Source organism: Zootoca vivipara, chromosome 10 (genome assembly GCF_965207765.1).
Source record: "Zootoca vivipara chromosome 10, rZooViv2.hap1.1, whole genome shotgun sequence".
NCBI lineage: Eukaryota > Metazoa > Chordata > Lepidosauria > Squamata > Lacertidae > Zootoca > Zootoca vivipara.
In genome coordinates this window covers 5664498-5686680 of record NC_142593.1, presented here as the reverse complement: position 1 = coordinate 5686680, position 22183 = coordinate 5664498, and the positions used below count along the sequence as shown (strand labels likewise).

Sequence of the window (22183 nt, the reverse complement as noted above, 5' to 3'; positions counted from 1 at the left end):
CTCCCACTTTACTCCTTCTCTGGCATGAATGGGAGAAACTAACCAGGAAGCTGCAATTAAGTGTGCCTCTCTGGAACATCTGGATATAGGATGCTGGCTTGTTGCGCCCTAACAAGCCAGGATTGCTTGCCAACCTTAAACGTGGTTTTTGTTGCCTGATGAGGCCAAGCTTAATTGCAGTTTCCTGGCTTGTGAAGCAAGAGTGATACCCTGCAGCAGGCAGTAAAGCATCACTTGTTCCTGAAAAACCAGGAACCTAGGCTTATTGTGACATGTGAATTTGGCTTCTTGACCATTTATTTATTTATGGTGAACAGAGGGTATATGAAAGCTGTCGGTCTCACTTATTGAAGAGTTGTAATAAGAAACCTCCGTGATTTTAAGAAAAATCAAAAGACATGTGCTTGCCTTTTCAAGCTTCATCCTTTCCACACAGAATGCCTATATCAGGCATGTCCAACTTGTAGATCATGATCTACCAGTAGATCACTGGATGTCTGTGGTAGATCACTGGCTCCCCTCCCCCAAAGAAGCTCAACAACTTTGGCTCCCCTGAAAAAGCTCAACATTTTTGCCCTGCACCCCAAAGAAATGGGGCTTTTCTCTCCCCTAAAAAAGCCCTACAACTTTGACCTGAACCCCTAAAAACGGGCCTTCCTCTTTCCTGAAAAAAGCTCAACCATTTTGACCTGAACCCCCCAAAAGGGGGTAGATCGCCGCCAGTTTTTAACTCTGTGAGTAGATCACAGTCTCTTGGGAGTTGGCCACCCCTGGCCTATATATAGTAGCTTGCGAGTGGCTTGGAAATCCTCTGCCCCTTGATAAAATGTCACTTGGTTCCAGCTTAGTTCAGTTAGGTTGGTTCTAACAATGGGAATGATATGTTTGTCTTTCCAGCATCAACAACAAGTTGCTCAAGCAGTAGAACGTGCCAAACAAGTGACCATGGCTGAGCTGAATGCCATCATCGGGGTACGTGGCCTACCAGGTCTACCTCCTACAGTGTGTATAACCAGCTTTCCTTTCTTATTGCATTGGTAGTTTTTGATGTGTTAAATGTTTGATTTGTAATAATTTTGATACTTAACGCTAGTTATTCAGCATTATTTGTCCTGGCACCTGCCTCTTTTAAAAATCTGATAATATTGCTTGGGCCTATGTATTGCACCCTATATTTCTAGATTTGTGCTATTGCTCTGTCTAGTTTGGAGTATGGGAATTAATAGGCTGCAAAAGCTTTCTCTTCTGAGTCTCCATCCAATATACTAAGGTTTGGTCATAGTGTATGTGTCTGAGTTTTCAGAGTGGGGAGTGACATGGCCCACCATTTTCAACGCACTGCAGACTTGTACTGGTTGAGGCAGGAGATGAAGAGTGGGTGACACTTTCCCCTTTTTTAACCCGGGAAGACAACCTTTTGTAAAATTCCCTCTATTGAAATCAACTGAAGGGGGAATTAACTAAACCAGGCATGTCCGAGTAGGGTATGATCTACAACCCAATATCAAAAACTGGCAGTGATCTACCACCTTCCGAAGTCATGCTAGTTCATTAGTCCATTAGTCTGATAGATAGATAGATAAATGGATCTTTATTTCACAGATACAATAGTTATGTTTGGATATCATCCAAACAAGGAACTAAACAAGTGACAAAAGTCAAACTACAGTGGTACCTCTACTTATGAATTTAATGCGTTCCGAACACACATTTGTAAGTCGAAAAAATTGTAAGTCAAATCCCATAGGAATGCAACCTTATCTAAAAGTAGAAGCAACTTTATCTAAAAATTCGTAAGTGGAAAAAATCCTATCTAAACTGCATCCAAGATGGCGGACGGAGCTCCATTCATAAGTAGAAACATTCGTAAGTAGAGTTATTCGTAAGTAGAGGTACCACTGTATATATTTATATTAGTTTACACAGATCTGAGGAGCCAGTCAGTGTGCCAGTTTTCTCCATCTTTCCCCTACTGTTGCTTGGGGGCTTTTCCCCATGCGTTTTGTTCTTTGCCAGTGTGGAGCTTTTTGTTTCCTGCCTCCGCCATGTCCCCCTCACCCCACTGCTGGAGCTCTAAAGGAGCTCTAAATCCTGAAAGCGGGTGGCGGGTCCATAGCAGACTTGTCCACTGAGCAGCAACTCTGAGGATTAGGATTGCTCTGTAACCTATTTTGCATTATTGAAGTTCATGAGCCATGCGTTCATTTCCTAAGCCCTGCTGCCATACTCTAGAAACATCACTAATCTTTACTGCCCTTCTACAGTAAGCGAAAGGAGCAGAAACAAGAGGTGGTCCTCCTTCTTCTGATTTTATTCATACGCGAGTGCTTGAGCAGATTCAAATTATTCATTTATCAATTTATGTTAATTGCTTGTGAGAAGATGCCCTGCTGGTCTTTAGAGTTCCCTCAGACACTTTGTAATGATAATTAGACATGCTGCTGTATAGATTAACAGTGCCATAGTCCAATGACGTCTGCAGACAATGGAACCAGTTAATCCATCTGTGCTTAAAATTACATCCCAACTGGAGATGGGAAAAAAAAACATAAGAGGGAGGGAGGATTAAAAGAATGAGTCTCAGCTTGAAAACTCTCCTTTTATCAGTTTCTCAATTGTAGATCTGCTGTTGCTTTGCCTGTGGTAAGCTATTGGCAGTCAATTAGGTGAAATAAACGGGGAGGGTGACCTTCATTTCCTTTTAATAGCTATTCCTCCCTGCAATGGGGAGTGTCAGTGGATTTTCAGCTTAAATTTTATTCAAGCTGCTTTATTACACTTGACAGATTAGCTTTGCATAAACATACCCCCCTTTTGAACTGAATCCTTGTTTCTCCCCCCCCTCCCATCCAATCAACTACTTAAAAAAATAATTAAGTCTCTATTTGTCTGGTGTCTTAACAGCCTCTGCTTGTCTAATAAATTCTTAATTTGAAAGTTTAGCTCAAAAGTTCATGTACCTAGTCTCTCTCTCTCTCTCTCTCTCTCTCTCTCTCTCTCTCTCTCTCTCTCTCTCTCTCTCTCTCTCTCTCTCTCTCTCTGTGTGTGTGTGTGTGTGTGTGTGTGTACATTGATTTAACAAACACCTCTGGTTAATAGGCATATTTTAAATAGTGGTTTCAGGTATACTTTCTGAGCTTTGTAGCAGACACAGCACAGTGCAAATACATTTCTTTCATCATCATCATCATCATCATCATCATCATCATCATCATCATCACCTTTTGACATTGGAACATGAAGCTTTTGTGGCATGTCTGGCTGGGTTTTTGTTTTGTTTTTTGCTATGAAGTGCCCAGCTCTGACCCAAGCTCATTTTTTTTTACAAACTCCATTCAATTGAATACAAGTCGCACTCTGCACTGAGTCCCTGCTTTGCAGCTCCAGCATAAACATTTCTTGACAGTGTGTTTTTAAAGGACTCTGTCTACCATCCCTTAGCTTAATATGCTAACATAGTTTTAATCTAGGACATTTGCTCTTTTCCTAAGTCCTTCAGCTGCTGTAATTTTGCTTGATGTGCAGTGCAATTCTGTGCGCATGTTTACTTGGAAAAAACTCTGCCGATTTCTGTGTGGCTTACTCCCTAGTAAGTGTATATAGGATTGCAGCCTTGAGGTATTAACATGTCACTGCCAGCAGAAATATACTTCAGTTCTCAGTGAGTATTCATAAATACTACATGCATCCCTATCTAGCTCGTCAAACTCCCACATTCCACCCTTTCCCCCAATCTCAGCTTCTTGCATAGCTGATCTGACAATTCTATTATAGCCTGAAGAACAGTTGTCTGTGTGTACGCGTGTGTACACACACACACACACACACACACACACACACTGGAAAGCTCACTATTTTTTCCCCTTCATGCTTCCACCAAGTTGGTCCAAGAAGAGATCATCTCTCCTTTTGCCACATTTGTATACATCAATAATTATCTTATGCTGCACAATAAGTTTCATGCTCTGACATATGCTTGATTTGTTTGAAAGGGATTGTGTGCACTCTGGAAATTTGGAGTAGCATAAAATTGGGATGACAATTCAGTGGACCTTTGCTCCTCTTCATTGAACATGCACTGTGTCAGCCTGTCTCCCCAGAGGGGAGGAGGCATCAGGAGCCTGTCTGCTCCTACAAGCAGCAGCTGCACTGAAAGTAAATGTGGCCCAGTTTGATAGCAGCTGTCAGTATTGTTCAGAGACCCAACTTAGTGTAAAAAAACAATAGGGGGGGATGCTCTTAAACTGCAGTTTCTTTCAAGCTAATAAAAGAAATAGTAATTTAACGGTTTAGGCGTCTATTGTGAGTGTGAAAGATCATGAAAGACTTCTTTTTAAAATGCAAATAGGCTGGTGCATTCTCCAACATTTAGAAGCACAATCAAGTAGCCAGTGGCTTAACAGTGTTAAAGAGATTTCTGTTCTGTGAAAGTAGAAGCAGCAGAGGGGAAGGAGCTTGGGTGGAAAGTTACCTATATCCCTACCGTGTTTCCCCTTTTTTAAGACGTAGTCAGAAAGTAAGACATGGCAGGGTTTTTTTAGAAGTAGGAGAAATAAGACGTACCCTGAAAGTAAGCCATAGTGCCGCCATTGTCCCCATCGCCAGCAAAGCAGCTACCGGTAGAGGCGTGGGGGGGAGGGAGACGCCTCTTGCCGGAGTTCTGCCCCGCCTGCTCCTGACTCGCGGGGAGAACAAAAGGGAGAGGCGAGGAAAAAAAGACGCCACTTCCTGTTCCTGCCGGGAGCAGCAAACCAGCGAGAGGCGCGGGAGAAAAAGGCGCCTCTTGCCGGAGTTCTGCAGCCTGCTTCTAGCGTGCAGGGAGCCAGAGAGCGAGAGGTGGGGAAAAAAAAAAGACTCCTCTTGCCCGAGCCCTGCCGCCACCGGGACTCAGAGGAAACTTGCCGACAAAGACGACTGAAGGAGCGAGAAGCACTGTCGCGTGCAAGGAGATAAATATAGGAGATAAAAACTGTAAGGAACCCCTGTTGAGAACTTGGCGCTTTTGAAGCTTCTCTCCTTCTTTCCCTCCTCCCGTTTTTTTAAGGTAGCATTGCCCCAAGGATCGCTTTGCTCCTGCTCCTCCTTGCCCAGCTGATTTGTGGCTGAAGGAGGGGTGATTCCTTAAAAATCTGCCGAGGAAACGATCCTTATGGAGGACAGGGAAGTTTTTTTCCCTCTCCCTCCTTGCGTTTATCAAGGCAGCTTTGCCTGAAGGCAGATTTCCTCCTGCTTATCCCTGCCCAGCCACTGGTGTTTGTGGCTGAAGGAGGGGTGATTCCTTAAAAATCTGCCGAGGAAACGATCCTTATGGAGGACAGAGAAGTTTTTTTCCCTCTCCCTCCTTGCGTTTATCAAGGCAGCTTTGCCTGAAGGCAGATTTCCTCCTGCTTATCCCTGCCCAGCCACTGGTGTTTGTGGCTGAAGGAGGGGTGATTCCTTAAAAATCTGCCGAGGAAACGATCCTTATGGAGGACAGAGAAGTTTTTTTCCCTCTCCCTCCTTGCGTTTATCAAGGCAGCTTTGCCTGAAGGCAGATTTCCTCCTGCTTATCCCTGCCCAGCCACTGGTGTTTGTGGCTGAAGGAGGGGTGATTCCTTAAAAATCTGCCGAGGAAACGATCCTTATGGAGGACAGAGAAGTTTTTTTCCCTCTCCCTCCTTGCGTTTATCAAGGCAGCTTTGCCTGAAGGCAGATTTCCTCCTGCTTATCCCTGCCCAGCCACTGGTGTTTGTGGCTGAAGGAGGGGTGATTCCTTAAAAATCTGCCGAGGAAACAGATCTTTATGGAGGAGGACAGGGAAGCTTCTCTCCTCCCCTCCCTCTTCCATTTATTTTAAAAAACAACCAAGGGCTTTTCCATATGACCTGTTTGTTGGCATTCAAACTCAAAGCTTTTAGTCTTTATCATCCAGACTTCATTGAGCAAGCATTCATTCCAACTTGCTTGTGGAGGGTGTTTGCAGGTTTTTCCATTGACAATTTGTTCATCCCACAGTTCTCAGTGGATTTCAAGTTTCCAAACAACACAAAGTTCCAATAAAAACAACAAAGTGGTTTTGTTGCACTAGGACAACTCAGCTCTTTAATCCACTTTAATTGTGCCAAACTTAAAATTGCAATATGCTCTTGAGTCCCCTGTCCTGAGGTGCCAAAATTTAATCTTTTTAGCCATTTCTGGACACCTAAAAGCAGCCATTTAACATTTTTCTCTATCCCCCCATAACCAGCCAGAAACAACCCCCAGACAATATGGCTGCAAAAAGAAGGAGCTATACAGTTGAGTACAAGAAAGGAATTGTGGAGGACTCCCAGGGCAAGAATCTTACAGCTTTCTGCAAGGAGAAGAATTTGGATATCCGAATGGTCCAAAAATGGCGGGCAGAATACGATAACCTCAGTCTACAGGTGGTCATAGGAAATGCTAAGAAGCGTAAGTGTGGTGCAGGTCGGCAACCTTCAGTTCCTGAGCTGGAAGACATGATCAGTGAGTGGATCGCTGAAAGGAGAGCAAAGGCTTTGGTTGTGCGCAGGGCTGATATTCAAGCATTTGCCCTAGCAATGGCATCACAATTTGAAGTATCCCCTGAATTCAAAGCATCACAACACTGGCTGGATGGCTTCCTTCAGCGATATGAACTGTCTCTCAGAAAATCAACAACACTGTTTAGGTTGGAAGATGCTGAAGTTGTTAAGCGAGCACTTGCATTCAAGTCCTTTGTTGATGGCATCGACTTTTCTAAATACCAACTTTGCAACATGATTGCTATGGATGAAACTGCAGTGTTTATGGGCCAAGGAGCCCAAACAACAATTGAACAGAGGGGTGCCTCCTCAATCTACGTTCCCTCCACTGGTCATGAAAGTTCTCGAGTTACCTGTATTTTGGCAATTCGTCTGGATGGAAAGAAAGCCACACCTGTTATCATCGCTAAGGGCAAGAAAGATAAGATTGAACGTGTTTCTGGCATTTATGTTCTGGAATCCGAAAAAGCCTGGTGCACACAAGCAGTTATAAGGAGGTGGCTTGATTTAATGCTGCCACTTGTTACGCGAGGTGGTCAAAGAGGTCTGCTAGTCTGGGATTCAGCCAGCACTCACCGCGCTAAAGACATGAAGAAGTTCCTTGCAGAGAGAAGAATAGATCAAATAATGATTCCTGCAGGAATGACTGCCTATCTGCAGACTCTTGATATTGCAATAAACAAGCCATTCAAAGACCATTTGCGTATGGAAATCAACGACTACATTGAAAATAGAATGACAAGAAATCAGCGTGGAAACTTTGTGAAACCTAACCTGCAAGAGGTCGTGAATTGGGTGAAGAATTCATGGGATAAAATCACTGAAAGTGTTGTTGCCAATGCACTCCGAGCAGGTTACCTGGATAAGAGGTGCTCATTTACTGAGAGCTCTATCGCTCAACATGAAAGATTGGGGCCAATGGTTCTAAAGGAACTGGAATTGCAAGAAATGAAGGATGGAATTCCGGGTTTGGAGTGTTATGATGATGTTCCAGAAGAAGACGACTTAACTATAATTGAATAAATGTTGATTGTTGTATGCTCCAGAAGAAGATGACTTAATTTTAATTGAATAAATGTAGATTGCTGTACCGTACCATACTGATGCAATAAAAATAAGACATCCCACTGAAAGTAAGCCACCCTGTGTTTTTTTGAGGGAAAAAAGTTATAAGACGGTGTCTTAAAAAAGGGGAAACACGGTAATAAGTGTTCTGTAAAGAGTTTACTATGCATAGAGTCTGCAAACTTTATGCTTCTGGACTTAAGAAATAGGCTGTGCTCCTTCACATGATTCTAGTTACAGGTAGGTAGCCGTGTTGGTCCGAGTCGAAGCAAAATAAAAAAAATTCTTTCAGTAGCACCTTAAAGACCAACTAAGTTTTTATTTTGGTATGAGCTTTCGTGTGCATGCACACTTCGTCAGATACATGCACGCACGAAAGCTCATACCAAAATAATGCATGCACACGAAAGCTCATACCAAAATTAAAACTTAGTTGGTCTTTAAGGTGCTACTGAAAGATTTTTTTATTTTGCTCCTTCACATGAGATACTGGTGCCATATCACTGTAAATTCTGTCCTTTGCCTCCTTAATTGAGAAGGACCTGCTAGAGGCAAGACTGCATTTGCCTTCCCACTTGGGCACATTAATTGAGCAACAAGAAGTGAGAAGAGTGTGTGTGTGTGTGTGTGGGGTGTTAGTGGGAAACAAACTTTTGAAATGAAAAAGCAGGCTGGGTCAGAGCGACGGGCATATATAATGTGTGTTGTGGGGAGGAGAGATACTCAAGGAAAGGAACAAAAGGAGCTCTCTACAAAAGAGAACCTGTAAACCAGACATCTGTCTCTGGGTATTGGTCCTGTCCGAATAGTACAATGCAATAGTCCTCTTCAGGCATTCATTTTTGAACGTGTGAAAGAACGGGTGGGGGGTGGGGCAACACAGTGCAACTCCCTCCAATTGAAGTAGCTGTCAAGTTTTCCCTTTTCTTGCGAGGAAGCCTATTCAGCATAAGGGAATTTCCCTTAAAAAGAGGGAGAACTTGACAACGATGCTTATTTTCTGTATTTAAACATGGTGTAGTTTTGTTTCTTTGGCCTTGTAGTGAAGAGAATCTAGATTACGGCATGAAGGTCTTAAACGGATTATCTTGGTATAATTTGAAGGGATTGGAAGAAGATAGTTAAGCAACAGGCTGGAAAATTAAAAGTTGTGCATGCCAGGAAATCTGAATGACACTGGTAGCAAATAAAATCACTTTACAAGATTGGTTCAGATTGGGGAAAAATTGTCTTTAAAAAATACTGCCACCTTGATGAATTATAGAAACATACCTAAGAGTGCAGCATGCAACACTCACAAGAAATAGGCAGCCTATGAGAGTGTTTTTAGTTTAGCTTGTTCTGAAAGAATTTAATACTTGAGAGGTGTTGGGTTTCCTCCCTCCTCCTCTTTTCTGAGGTGTGCTGCTAATGGTTCTGTGAAATGTATCTCTTGGACTGACAGCACTTGCGAGACAGATTGAGTTGTCAGCCTCCAAAGGGCTTTCCATCATTGCATGAGGTGATTGACTAAAGGATTAGCAAGATGCTGGATTATTTTTCCTCTGCTTGGCTGTGGTTGCCAGCTATCTCTGAGATTGTAGTGTGTGAAGCTTAAGGGGATGAGGTTAACCTCTTGAGGGTTTTATTATGAGCATGTAGTTAATCTTTAGAAAGCCTATAAATAACTGGGATGCATGTTTTTGTTGAAAAATAGAAATATGGGCGCAAAGAGAAGTGAATTCAAAAGTGTAATTCTAGAACAGCTTAGCCTTGCATAATTTTTGGAATTGTCTGTACTGTGTAATGTCGAGTGCTGTATTAGGGTTTGGGTGGGGTTGGTTGAGGGTATGGGAAGATGGAATAACAAGCTTCTCTTAGGGCAAGGGTGGCCGACTCAGAAGAGACTGAGATTTACTCACAGAGTTAAAAACTGGCAGTGATCTACCCCCTTTTGGGGGGGTTCAGGTCAAAGTTGTTGAGATTTTCTGAGGCGGGAGGAAAGCCCTCTTTTGGGGTGTGTGTGAAGGGCTAAAATGTTGAACATTTTTAGGGGAGCCAAAGTTGTTGAGCTTCTTTGGGGGGAGCCAGTGATCTACCAGTGATCTACCACAGACGTCCAGTGATCTACTGGTAGATCACGATCTACCTGTTGGACGTGCCTGTGTTAGGGGATATATGCAACAAGAGAGTAAATCTTTAGTGTATATAGTGATGCTTCCATTGGCGGAGACTCAGAACAAAATATATAATGTCTTCTGGGGGAACTACCTTTCTGAAGTATGCAAAAAACCTGAATTTAGTGTGTTTTGGGGGGGATACTCTGCTGTTACCCCTTATCCCCCTTTAAATGTGGACCTATGTTTATCACATCACAGATAAAGCTGTACCTCATGATGGATGATGTGAGTGAGTTTTTTTTTTAAAGAAAAAGTGTGAAGTACTTTACCAGGCAGATTTTTGGACGGGAGTACAGACACATGAGAAATTCATCCAGGCAGCTAAACAGCCTGCCATGCATTTTGCACCAGAGTTTCCATTCCACTCTCATTCCCAAGTATTTCCTAATTTGTTTTCAAACATATGGTACTGTGTTCCTATTCCCTGTTCCAACCCTTTTTCCAAGAAATGAAAGTTTCAGATGCATTTGTTGTAAGTTTTGTAAATCTGGTTTGCTAAACATCCTTTACAACATATACGGTGAAGTGCTGGTTCCCTTCCTTGGTTTTTCTATCCTTTTCCCACAGAAGAGAATTTTAAGGTGTGTGTGTGTGGGGGGCGGAGATCCCCTGAAGACTTAAGCCCTGCCCTGCCCTACGGGTCATTCTGGTTCCAATGCAGCGAAAAGCAAACATTTAGTTATGCATGTTTAACTTAGTTACTGTTTCTTAATTTTAGCCAAATGAACTGGTATACTGAGGCCCTTTAGGCTGTGTCTGTTGTCTGTCAATGGTGACAGCCACAGAGAGAGACCCATTAACAGTCTAGGTTATGTGATCCCTCTGGTTTTCCTGGTTGGAAGCATGTCGTGGCTAAAATTGCATTTCACTTTAGCAGTTGTAGCTGGTGATCTCTGAAATGTATCTTAAAGGTAACTTGACTAAATTACTGTATATTCCTGCGTATAAGACTACTTTTTAACCCAGGAAAATCTTCTCAAAAGTCGGGGGTCGTCTTATACGCCCAGTCGTCTTATACGCCGGAATATAGGTACTGTTAAGCTTGAAAATTTAAAGGAAGGCATTATCCCCACAGAGACTATCTTTGCTCCTTGCCTGGAATTGGGCTCTTGGGAAAAGCAAATCTGCACCCCACCTGTTGTTTTACCTGCAGCAATGACTCTAGAGGAGGGACCAGGAGACTGAAATGTGCGGGATAATTTTGCAGTTCCACTTCCTTGCCCTTCCCACTTGCCACGCCCTAACTCAAACCTGACAAGTCTGTAGTTGCATATATGAATTAAGTGTAAGGCCAAATTTAATTTTATTTTTTAAAATGTCACTTAATCACGCGAGTCTTAATTGACTGACTTTTGGCTAACAGGACCAGCGGTCAGGGATGTTGGGAGTTGTGGTCCCAAAACATCTGGAGGGCCCAAGTTTGGCCATGCCTGGTGTACATAAGACTAGCACTGCCAAAAAAAGAAAAATCACGCGAGGAAGTAATGTAGTCCTTAGCCATGGTTGTGCTTTGCTTCTTGACAAGCGTGTACCTCATTTAAGGCATCATTCCACTCCCCTTTTCATTACTGACATCTTTCTATTTAATGATGAACTTGCAGCATTGCAGTTGCTGTAGGCACAATGTTAAATTTGAAGACTAAATGGGAGAAGAAGAGCGCTACCTATTAACATCCTTGATAATGAGAAAAAATGGACCCAGTTTTTAAGATGGAATGCTGGAGGGGCGGGGAGTGGGGAGAAGAGAGACGGAGCTCATTGTTAGAGAACATGTTTTGCATTCAGGAGGTTTCTTGTCCAGCCTCTAGAATCTCCAATGGAAAAGGATCAAATGATAGGTGATGGATAGACCCTGGAGAGCTGTTGCTAGCCAGAGTGGGCAATATTAAGCTAAATGGGCAAATCCAACTCCAGTAAAAGGCAGTTTCCTATGTTCTTACACATATTTTCTCTTAATGAAAAGAGAAAAATCTATTGTGCGTTTTTTTATTAAAAAAAGGCTAAATGAACGTTGCCATTGGTGAAACATTAGTTCACTTACACATAATAATAAACCATGGATTAGTGTGCATGAGCGCAGGGGTGGACTTGGTAATGGCTTTTTGAGTGAGGACAAAATTTGGCACACTCCCTTAAATATTATTTTCACAATAATTCCTTATTTATTTATTCTTTTGCATCCCCTTGGCTTGGCGCCCATGTGAGTAGGATTCCCATATTTCTAGAATTAAAAGTCAAAAGTTGTTGTGCTTTTTTTTAGGCAACCAACCTAAAAGTCCCAGACATTTTGCCACTGCCTTAAATCTGGTGCTTGTTTGAGCTGCTATGAGTCTCTTTGTGTGGGCAACTCTTGCTTCTGCAAGTTCACAAACCCTGGCCAATTTCGAATCCAGCCAACTACAGACTATGGGTTATGAAATGGGCTTGTTAAAACATGTATGCTAGTATATCTAGTGTTTAGCATGCTGTGCCTTGTTAGAATGCATTTAGGATTCTCATTGAGAAATATTGTTGTAAATATCCTTTTTACAGCAGTTGTAATATGAAATGCTTTACAGTATTTGTCCTTGCAATAACCCTTGGCTAGCTTTTTAATGATGGGGGGACTTTAGCTGAGCTCATGACTTGTCCAAAGCCACCTAATGAGTCTTGGATTGCTCAGTGTTTTTTATAAACTGAGCTCTCTTAAGTCCTAAATTTCATTAGCTGTCCAAATGCCCCATCTTCAAACTTTAAATGATAACTAAAACTGCTAATTAGGCCTGTTCATCTGAAATTCTTGATCTAAGGTACATAGAATATATTTCTTCTCTATTCTCCAGGTTCAAGTTCCTCTTAAACTTGATACAGTACCCCTGTTTAGACATATAACAGACTGTTGTAACTATTTTGCTTTTTAAATCAAATTGTAACTACTAACCTGAAATGACGGGGGTAGGTGGAAATTGGTATGTTGGTGCCACAGGATGTGTCCAACACAGGACCTGGTAGTGTTCTCAGCTTGGGGGAGTTTTTCTGTTTGCATGAGAGAACTTACAAACATAAGTAATTTTATCACATTTTAGAAATGAGAGCATTTGGATCGGCCTTCAAGTAGACTAAGCTGCAAGGTTTAGAATATTTCCAAGTAAATCTCAGATGTAACGTGCTGAGGATAACAGTAATCAAAGTGAACTTTTCATTCAGACCAACCATCTGTCCTGTCAAGTCTTTAATGTAGGAGTGAGTTTTTAAGTGGGTGGGAGGAAGAGCAGCAATAGGGAACATCTATAAATGCTCGGTGCCAAAATGCATTTGGAAGGTAACACTTCCAACTGATCTGTTTTGCACAGGAAATACTCCTAGTGGAAGTTGCGGTGGAGCCTTATTTTAGATTAGACCTTCCAAGTCATCACTTTTAAAAAAAGTAATCATGCAACACAGTAGTAGTAGAAATTAGCTTTTTGGGGCTGAATAGGAGGAATGTGTGCAAACTGTATAGTTTTGCCTGCACTAATTCTGTTAATACGGGGGGGGGGGGGGTGGATTTGGAGAGGTGCCAGATGTCTTCAAGAGTCTAGACTGCACAAATCTCCTGTTAGTCAGGCTGTAGATTAAATTACAGAGCTCAGTTCTGTAACACAAAGGAGGATCGATATCTGAGGAAATACTCTAGCAGTTGTGAAACCTGGTATGGGGTGATTATTTGGAGCCGGTTGAAGTAGTGTGGACTTTGAAAACTGGAAGTGGCAATGAGTACAGTTGGCTAACCAGTTCTCCCTTTCTTTCATCCCTCCAAATGGTCGACGTTGCCGCTGCTCCTGCCTGGAAATACCCCACAAATAACAGCAACAGCAGTTGCAGGCTCAACACCTCTCACACGGCCATGGACCCCCAGTGCCTCTAACCCCTCACCCATCAGGACTTCAGCCTCCTGGAATTCCTCCGCTCGGGAGCAGCGCTGGCCTCCTTGCCCTCTCCAGTGCTCTAGGTGGGCAGTCTCACTTGGCAATAAAAGATGACAAGAAGCACCATGATGCAGACCACCACAGAGGTGAGAGGCATGGAAAGCCCGATTAGGACATTGCCAAGTGTATATTTGCACCTTGCTGCAAATTGCAGGCATCTCTAAAGAAATTGCGCTTATGTTGAGCGAAAGCCCAAGAGCAAACTGGTTGCCAAACGTTTAAGAATGGCATTCTGCATTTATACCACTGAAGCAAAACTCAGCTTGAAGTTTTTCAGTCTTTTAAGCTGGGAGATCGCTAAGGATCCCTTGCTTTGATGAAGTGCAGGACATTTTGACATCCTGACACATGCTTAGTTGTAACCTCAGTGGTCCGCACAATATTGTGGAAAATTGTTAAAACAGAATAAATGGGTAATTTATCTCTTTCTTTCTTTTTTTGATTTAAGAAAGTGATCTTTAACGGAAAGAGTTCTGGGGAGGGTGGGCAAATGACGAGTCAAATTTTGAGGGGAATGTGTTGAAATGAAAGTTTGAGAGCATTAAAACTGTTTTGTAGGTTTTGTTTAGGACACCTTTAAATATTGGGGCAAAATTGCACTTGAATAATTTTTGAAAAAAGGAAAAAAGTAATTTATTCTGTCATGGAAAGAACTAGGCTTTGTGTATGGTTAAACTGTAAATCATGTTTACAAAATGTAATTTTCAGGAAATCACTGTATTAGGAATGTGCAATGACTTATATAAATAAAAGCCATTTGAAAACTGTTCGCGGCTTGTGTTCTAATTTTCCCCCCTTTTTTATTTCTGTTCTTGCCTCTGTGTCTGAACGGGCATGTCTGTGCATTTCTTGGTTACTACGGGAACAGACAGAGATGCGGGCACAGTAAGTACCAATATTCCTGCTAACCTTAACATTTTTCAGTTGCTACAGTAGTTGATAGCCAGATATTCACATTTTCTTCCCTGTAGGCCTTACTTGCTACTTCTCTCCTAGCTTAGATAATGGGCATAGTGTCTGCGGTATGAATACTGCAGGGCTTTGTTGGAAGAATAAAAATAAAAATAATATTTCTATTGAACGGCTTTTGTAGCTGCTATAATATCCCTACAAACTAATCTGGTTTTGGATAGCAACTGCTCAAGCCTGCATTAATTGCATTACATATCTGTGTACTTGTGAAAACAGGTGAGATTAAAAACTTGCACATTAGCCATACCAGGGATTTGTAGTTTTTCTAACTTTGTCTTCATATACATGTCTTAAGTATCTGATTAGCATATCAGATGTTTCATATCTAATCTGCCTTTCCTTTTGTGATTAGTATATCAGACATTTCCACATCTAATCTGTTTTGTACTTGGAATGTATTGCTAGTGTCACTCTTAGGCTTTTCAAAAAAGTGTTCTATATCTTTTAAAAACCAGTTACTCACCCTCACATGGTTCATCAGAGAACTTTTTTGTTGGTATCGGGGGCCACCATGATTCTTTGGCCATGTATACGCCTAATTTAGACAATATGTCTGTTGTGCAGCATATCTATACTAGAATCAGTGCCATTAGATAGCATTTTTTAAAATAATTTTTTATTTGATTTTGGGATGTCCCTTGAAACTGGATTTTCCAGGGTTTCCACACAATCGAAACTGGTTTGTAAGTTGTGAAATGAATGTCTTTCTCATCCCCTCTCATATTTTTCCAGTTTATTCCACACTAGAGCGCAGGAACTTCAAAAGTGCATTAGGGTTTTAGAAGTACAAATTCTGTTGGGGTTGCTTATGACTTTCCTCTGGACGATTGGAAGTCTTGAGAATTCATTTGGGATATCAGCCAAAGTTGTGAGGTCATCTTTAGTTCGTTACATTCCCCAAGAAATATAACTGGGTTGCTTTAACCTTCCCATGTGCTATTGAGCCATCTAACTGAGCTTCTTGGGCTTGCCGATCGGAAGGTCGGCGGGTCGAATCCCTGTGACGGGGTGAGCACCTGTGGCTCTGTCCCAGCTCCTGCCAACCTAGCAGTTCAAAAGCACACCAAAAAGTGCAGGTAGATAAATAGGTAGTGCTCCAGTAGGAAGGTAAATGGCATTTCCGTGTGCTGCTCTGGTTTTGCCAGAAGTGGCTTAGTCATGCTGGCCACATGACCCGGAAAAACTGCAGACAAACGCCAGCTCCCTCGGCTAGTAAAGCAAGATGAGCGCCGCAACCTCAGAGTCATTTGTGACTGGACTTAACTGTCAGGGGTCCTTTACCTTTACCTTTAAAGATTCAGGCAATTTGCTTCAAAGCCTTGGCCAAAGGTGGAAGAGCAGATATGTTGCCCACAATACCGCAGTAGGGCTAGATCAAGAGTGCAAGAGACTGTGTGCAAGAGGCGGGGTGGGTGGGAAGAGCATTGTCACATGCTCTCATGTGACAATCCCAGAAGCACGCCCTCCCCTGTGAAGTTGTAGAGGGTGCTGTGTTTCATTTGCAGTTGAAATAAACTGCTGCTCGTTTTTGGTTAATTTTTTAAATCTTTTATAGCACCTTCTTATTTTACTTATCACCCTCAGTGTTACATTGCACTGTCCTCTAGTCTACTTGTATGTTTCAGCTGCTCAGACACAACACTGATGTAAGAACCCTTCTCCAACTTCCAACCTACCTTTATTTGGGGGCACTGCATGTCATAGAGCAGGGGTCGGCAAACTAAGGCCTGCTGCCTCTGCCACCCAGGCCAGCGGCATGGGCTCTGTGCCCTGCCGAGACAGAGGACGACGCCTTTGCTGCTGAAGACGAGGCGGCATTGGCGGCGTGAGTGGGGGCGGGGCGTGTCCTTTTGGGGGGAGGGGGTGCCTTTGGGAGAGGGTGGATCTGCCCCCCCAAGGTCTGAGGGACAGTGGACCGGTCCCCTCCTGAAAAAGTTTGCTGATCCCTGTCATAGAGGCTTATGATCTAATTCCAGTCCTTTTACTTTTTCTTCTTCCACTTACACTAGCTTCTTCAAAGTTTAAAACCTCTTCACTGTTTATGAAGGGGCCACTTCTTAATCTTTCCATAGCCTGGATTCTGAGCCCCCACCAGCAGGCAGGGTGAATGATTTGGTCCAGTTTCTCCATTCCCCCTGCTGTTTCTTCTTTCCTCTGAAAAGCTAACTCCAAAGGACTGTTCTTTCCCAGAACAGTCTGTTAAAGAAGTCAGAGAAATATTTGCTAGCACCATTAGCAACTGCTGAACGAAGCTCTAGTGGAGGAGCTTGCACTGTCCTATATAAGTTGGTTACTTAGAAGTTCTATGCTTCCATGAGAGTTTGCGCAGGCAGAAGAAACTAAATCTTGGGTTTAGTTTCTTCTCTTCTACAGACCTCCAGCACAGGGTGTAACACAGTTCCCCCACCCCCACGTGGACGGACACTTTTTTGAATTCAACCAAATATAGCAAGTACATTATTTCTTGCCATTTAAAAAAGTATATTGGAATGGGCATGTAGCCTTCACAGTTTGCTTCAGCAGTAAAAAAAAAAAGGATTCAGCTCACAAGTGTGAGCAAAAAACACACAAACTCTGCTTAATTGGAGAATGTCAAGCAAATGTACCCTGTATTCTTTAATAATACCTCAAATACTACCTTGGTGTTGATCTCTGCATGAGAGACATTTTATTCCACTGTAAGTATGCTGCTTTTACTTTTCCTGCCATCACACTTTTGGAGCTGTTCCTGAAAAAGAGAGGACGTGGGTTTTCCTGATTTAAAGGTAAAGGGACCCCGACCATTAGGTCCAGTCGTGACCGACTCTGGGGTTGCGGCACTCATCTCGCTTTATTGGCCGAGGGAGCCGGCGTACAGCTTCCGGGTCATGTGGCCAGCATGACAAAGCCGCTTCTGGCAAACCAGAGCAGCACACATGGAAATGCCGTTTACCTTACCGCTGTAGCGGTTCCTATTTATCTACTTGCATTTTGACGTGCTTTCGAACTGCTAGGTTGGCAGGAGCTGGGACCAAGCAACGGGAGCTCACCCCGTCACAGGGATTTGAACCGCCGACCTTCTGATCAGCAAGCCCTAGGCTCAGTGGTTTAACCCACAGCGCCACCTGGGTCCCTTTCCTGATTTAGTTGCAAGTAAATATTCTAGGGGGCAGTAGTTTTTCCTATCTGGCTAGGAACTACATTTCTGGGTGTATTGAAGGGAATCCTAATAAACATCCCCTACAACAGGACCAGCTACTGTACATCATACCAAGACATAGTTTAGCACAATGAGAATGAGCTGCAGTGAGCCCTAGGGCGGCTCACACAGCCTCTCCCTTCCCCTGGAGCAGCTGCAAGGAGGAGTTGGGAACTTTCACCTAAACAGCCTTGGCCCAGTATACCTGAAGGAGCATCTCCAACTCCATCGTTCTGCCTGACACTGAGGTACAGCTCCAAGGGCCTTCTGGCGGTTCCCTTGCTGCGAGAAGTAAGGTTACAGGGAACAAGGCAGAGGGCCTTCTTGGTGGGTTTAAATTGAATTTTTTTATGTTTAAGTGGCTTGTAAACAACTTTGGCAAGAATTTTTTTGCTTTAAAAGCAGCTTACAAACTCATTAAATAAATGCGGACTTTAGCCTAGAGCAGGCTTCCTCAACCTCGGCCCTCCAGATGTTTTGAGACTACAATTCCCATCACCCCTGACCACTGGTCCTGCTAGCTAGGGATCATGGGAGTTGGAGGCCAAAAACATCTGGAGGGCCGAGGTTGAGGAAGCCTGGCCTAGAGGGTTCATTTTATGCTGGGGCCCCAGAGGTAGAAGTGGGGATTCTACTATTGCCCCACTATCCTTGGAAGGGTATGCTCTCTAGCATGGCCTTCTCCAGCCTTTAGTCTACAGATATTTGGACTTTACATCATCTCTGACCATTAGCTATCCTGAAGGGGGATGTAGTTCAGGAAATCGGGGGTGGGGGTGGGAGAAGCTCGTCCTCTTTTTCATGGGTAGAGTCGTCATAGTGATCCATAGTTTAAAATAGAAGTTGGCAAATGTGTCCTTTTTTGCTCTTCAAAATATGGCAGCCCTAGCAGGCCTGACTATTTCCTCTTTTCCACTTCAAAACAGGGTTGACTACAATAGCACCTTATCCTACATCAAGTCTACTTTATGCCAAGAATCTGTTGGTGCTGCCACAAGCTGTCTTGGAATACGCACTCAACAATGAGTGGCAGGAGCCAATTAAGTCTCCGAATGTAAACAGAATCTCTCTCTTAAGCTTCAACCCGTTCTCTAATGAGAGAGAAGACTTGTTTTCTTCTCCCAGGGAAGATACTGTGGTTATGGCTTTGTCTAATGCTGCAGCGTGCCTTACTGCTGCAGCTAATAAATGCCACATTGACTGCAAGTTAGAAAAGACATTGAAGAGAGATGTTGTAGCCTCAGCTACAGCCCTTAAGGCTTCAGGCATAAGCTCCTACTCTGCCAGGACTGGATGAGCTTAGAGATCAAATTCAGGGGGGATAAAAAGATTAACCCTATTCGTAATCTCTTTCATGGCTGCCTATATGGCAGACTCTCAGCCTGTGTCATGTCAAGCGATGTACTACCCAAGGATTCTTTGGCTCAGATGTTGGAACATGAGACCTCCTCATCCAGTGCCCACCTGTTTAGGGCCTCCTTGATAAGCTTCTAATGGAACTAGAAGAAAAGAGTGTCTCCTCTCAGGAACTCCTAAACCCTCCTTTAGCTCAATCCCAGGGGCAGCACAAAACCAAAATATCTTACCATGGCTATGTCCAAATGCAGACACAATCCGGCAATAAACTACCCTACTTTAGCAACTACTCTTAAGTGCCAGCCTGACACCAAAAAGAGACCAACTTTTCTTTCACCCTCTCCAGGATCCATTGTGAAGAAGGCTGCCAAACCTCTCTCTGGAATGAAACCTTAAGATGGTTGTATGTTAGGCACTATCTCTAATACCAAAATTATGCAACTGAACTACAGCCTCATTGCAAATGCCCCCTTTCTAGGGAAGGTGATTGAGGGAGCTGTTGTGCAACAATTGCAAGTATTCTTAGATCAGTACACTGGCGATGTCCATCTGAACTGGGAGGAGTTGTGCAAGCCCTGGACCACTGTTTGGACTCGGTGGTGGGCTGGATGAGGGCCAAGAAACTCTGAATCCTCAAATCCAGATAATTGGTCATTTGTCTGCTTTGGATGGGGTCACATTCTCCCTGGGAGTGTGGTCTGGAAGTGATCCTGGATCCATCTTGGTCACTAGAGGCCTAGTATTCAGTTCTCTGTGCGTGCAACACAATAGCAACCCCCCCCCTTGCACAATTGCTGTGCTTAAAGCTGAAGAATGACTTGCTGAAGCAACAGTGTCCACCTTTATTAACACCCCTTCATCTATCATTCATAAATAATCAAATACTAGCAGCTATTGAAAGACTGTTAACTCTTACAGAAGCATTCGTGGGGCAATTTTGAGCTCCTCTTTGAGAAAAGAGAGGAGCTAGAATTTCATGACGAGTAAATATTGGTTATTCTGGGTGCAAACATTTTGCCATCCCGGCATTCATCAGCATACATTTTCCTCTACTTAATATTTAGCATAATTATAGTCAAGCGTGGGTGTGCACACATGCACATTCTTATAAATTTATTTACAGTCTGACTCCCTTCCATACTTCAGACACCTTCATTTGGGCCCCCAGGCCAGAAAGGGTCTCAAGCGGAGAATATGGAGAGAAGGGAGTATAGCTAAGCAAATCCATCTGAACAAAGTACAGTGTTGTGGGACTGCTTTCCCTTGTGTAGATTTTCCTCTTAGTTTCCCCCACTGTTCTAACTATTTTAATTTAATGACAGAAGAGCTACAGGGGCCTTAGCAACCTTGAGTGCCAGTATGATATCGCAATCTCTTTTATGGGTTTGGGTGCGGAAATCCCATACTGTATTCAAATCCATGAAGCTCACATGGGAAGTTTGGGGCAAGTTCTTTTCACCCTAAAACACATCACAGTTAAAATGAGGTCAAAGGCCACCCCCTGAGCTCCTTGAAAGAATAAGAGTTTTGATGTAATTAAATTATTCATCTTGTTTGCAATAGGACTAACTTAATGTGTAAGGCCCCTTGAAACTAATTGTAATTCCCGTTCAACAAAATAGGACCAAAGGAGAAGCTACACTTTGAATTTATAGTACTGGTAGAAGGGAATCTTTAAGTAACAGCACCAAAAAATTGGAGTGGTGGTGGAATTACTCATAAAATCAATTTAATCACTTAGGCCAATCTGGATAAATAATGTAGACTTCATGTTCTTAATCCCTGATAAATTGGGTTCTGACCATGAAAGCTGGGATTATCCTCAATTAAAATGTCTAGTCTACTGAAATTAAGATGAAACAAACTGGTTTCATATTTCTCTTAGCGAGGTGGTAACAATTATTTGACAGAAATGCAATCAATTTACGTTACATAACTCAATGAAACTATTATACTGCTTTGATTATTCAAATTTTTTAAACTTTAGACACTTCTGCAAAAACGACTAAACAACAAATTCTCATTGCTTGCTTCAATGTGTTGCAAACCACTAGCAACTTGAGTGGAGCTGAAGATTTTTGCCACTCTGCCTCCAAGATAAGATTCATACCACAATAAAAAAGATAGAAAAATTAGCAAACACATTTCCTTTCTTCTGAATGAACATTATCACTGAGCCTGTCAGAAGTAATATTTGGGTATGCCCCCCTTGTTTCTCCCCATCCCCATTGCTAGCTCACTGCTGTGTGAGTTGATTTATTGTCTGTTTTTCAGAATGATCTCACATCCTACTGAGTCACGATCCATTGTGACTCAGTAGCAAGATTACTTGATAGCACACAACCTAATCTCAAAAGATAGAATTGGGTGATGCTGCTGAAAAAGGTCTGGATTTTGACTTCTTGGTACCTCAGGTTTCCGTACAAACCTGGGGTGTGTTTGTGAAACTTGCTTCCCCTCCAGGTATAGGGCAGTATAATAATAATAATAATAATAATAATAATAATAATAATAATAATAATAATAATAAAAATAAATAAATAAATAAATAAATAAATAAGCAAGCAAGCAAGCAAGCTAGCTAGCTAGCTAGCTAGCTAGCTAGCTAGCTAGCTAGCAAGCAAGCTTGAGGTGGAGTACCAAGAACAGCATGGCAGCTGCTCAGAACACCCACATGTCTACTGCCTGCTCATAGCCAACTGATTGTCTGCAGCTGCCACCATGTGTAGGATTGAGCACCTTGAAAATTGCCTCTGGAGGGGGCTACACAAGATCAGCAGGCATACAAGGTAAAGGGACCCCTGACCATTAGGTCCAGTTGTGACCGACTCTGGGGTTGTGGCGCTCATCTCGTGTTATTGGCTGAGAGAGTCGGCGTACAGCTTCCAGGTCATATAGCAAGCATGACAAAGCTGCTTCTGGCGAACCAGAGCAGCGCACGGAAGCACTGTTTACCTTCCCGCTGTAAAAAGGTAAAGGGACCCC

General features: G+C 42.8%; 1 protein-coding gene across 2 annotated transcripts in view; it reads left to right on the top strand.

Moving 5' to 3' along the window:
• The window catches only part of LOC118076675 (transducin-like enhancer protein 1), an 82781-nt gene that overhangs the window by 23820 nt on the left and 36778 nt on the right, over nt 1–22183 (top strand). The window contains exons 6-8 of one of the 2 annotated variants that reach the window (XM_035099516.3): nt 898–1002; nt 13574–13778; nt 14561–14577. In XM_035099516.3, coding sequence (XP_034955407.1) covers nt 898–1002; nt 13574–13778; nt 14561–14577 — 327 coding nt within the window. The remainder of the gene's footprint in view (nt 1–897; nt 1003–13573; nt 13779–14560; nt 14578–22183) is intronic. The other variant, XM_035099517.3, reaches the window with a different exon arrangement.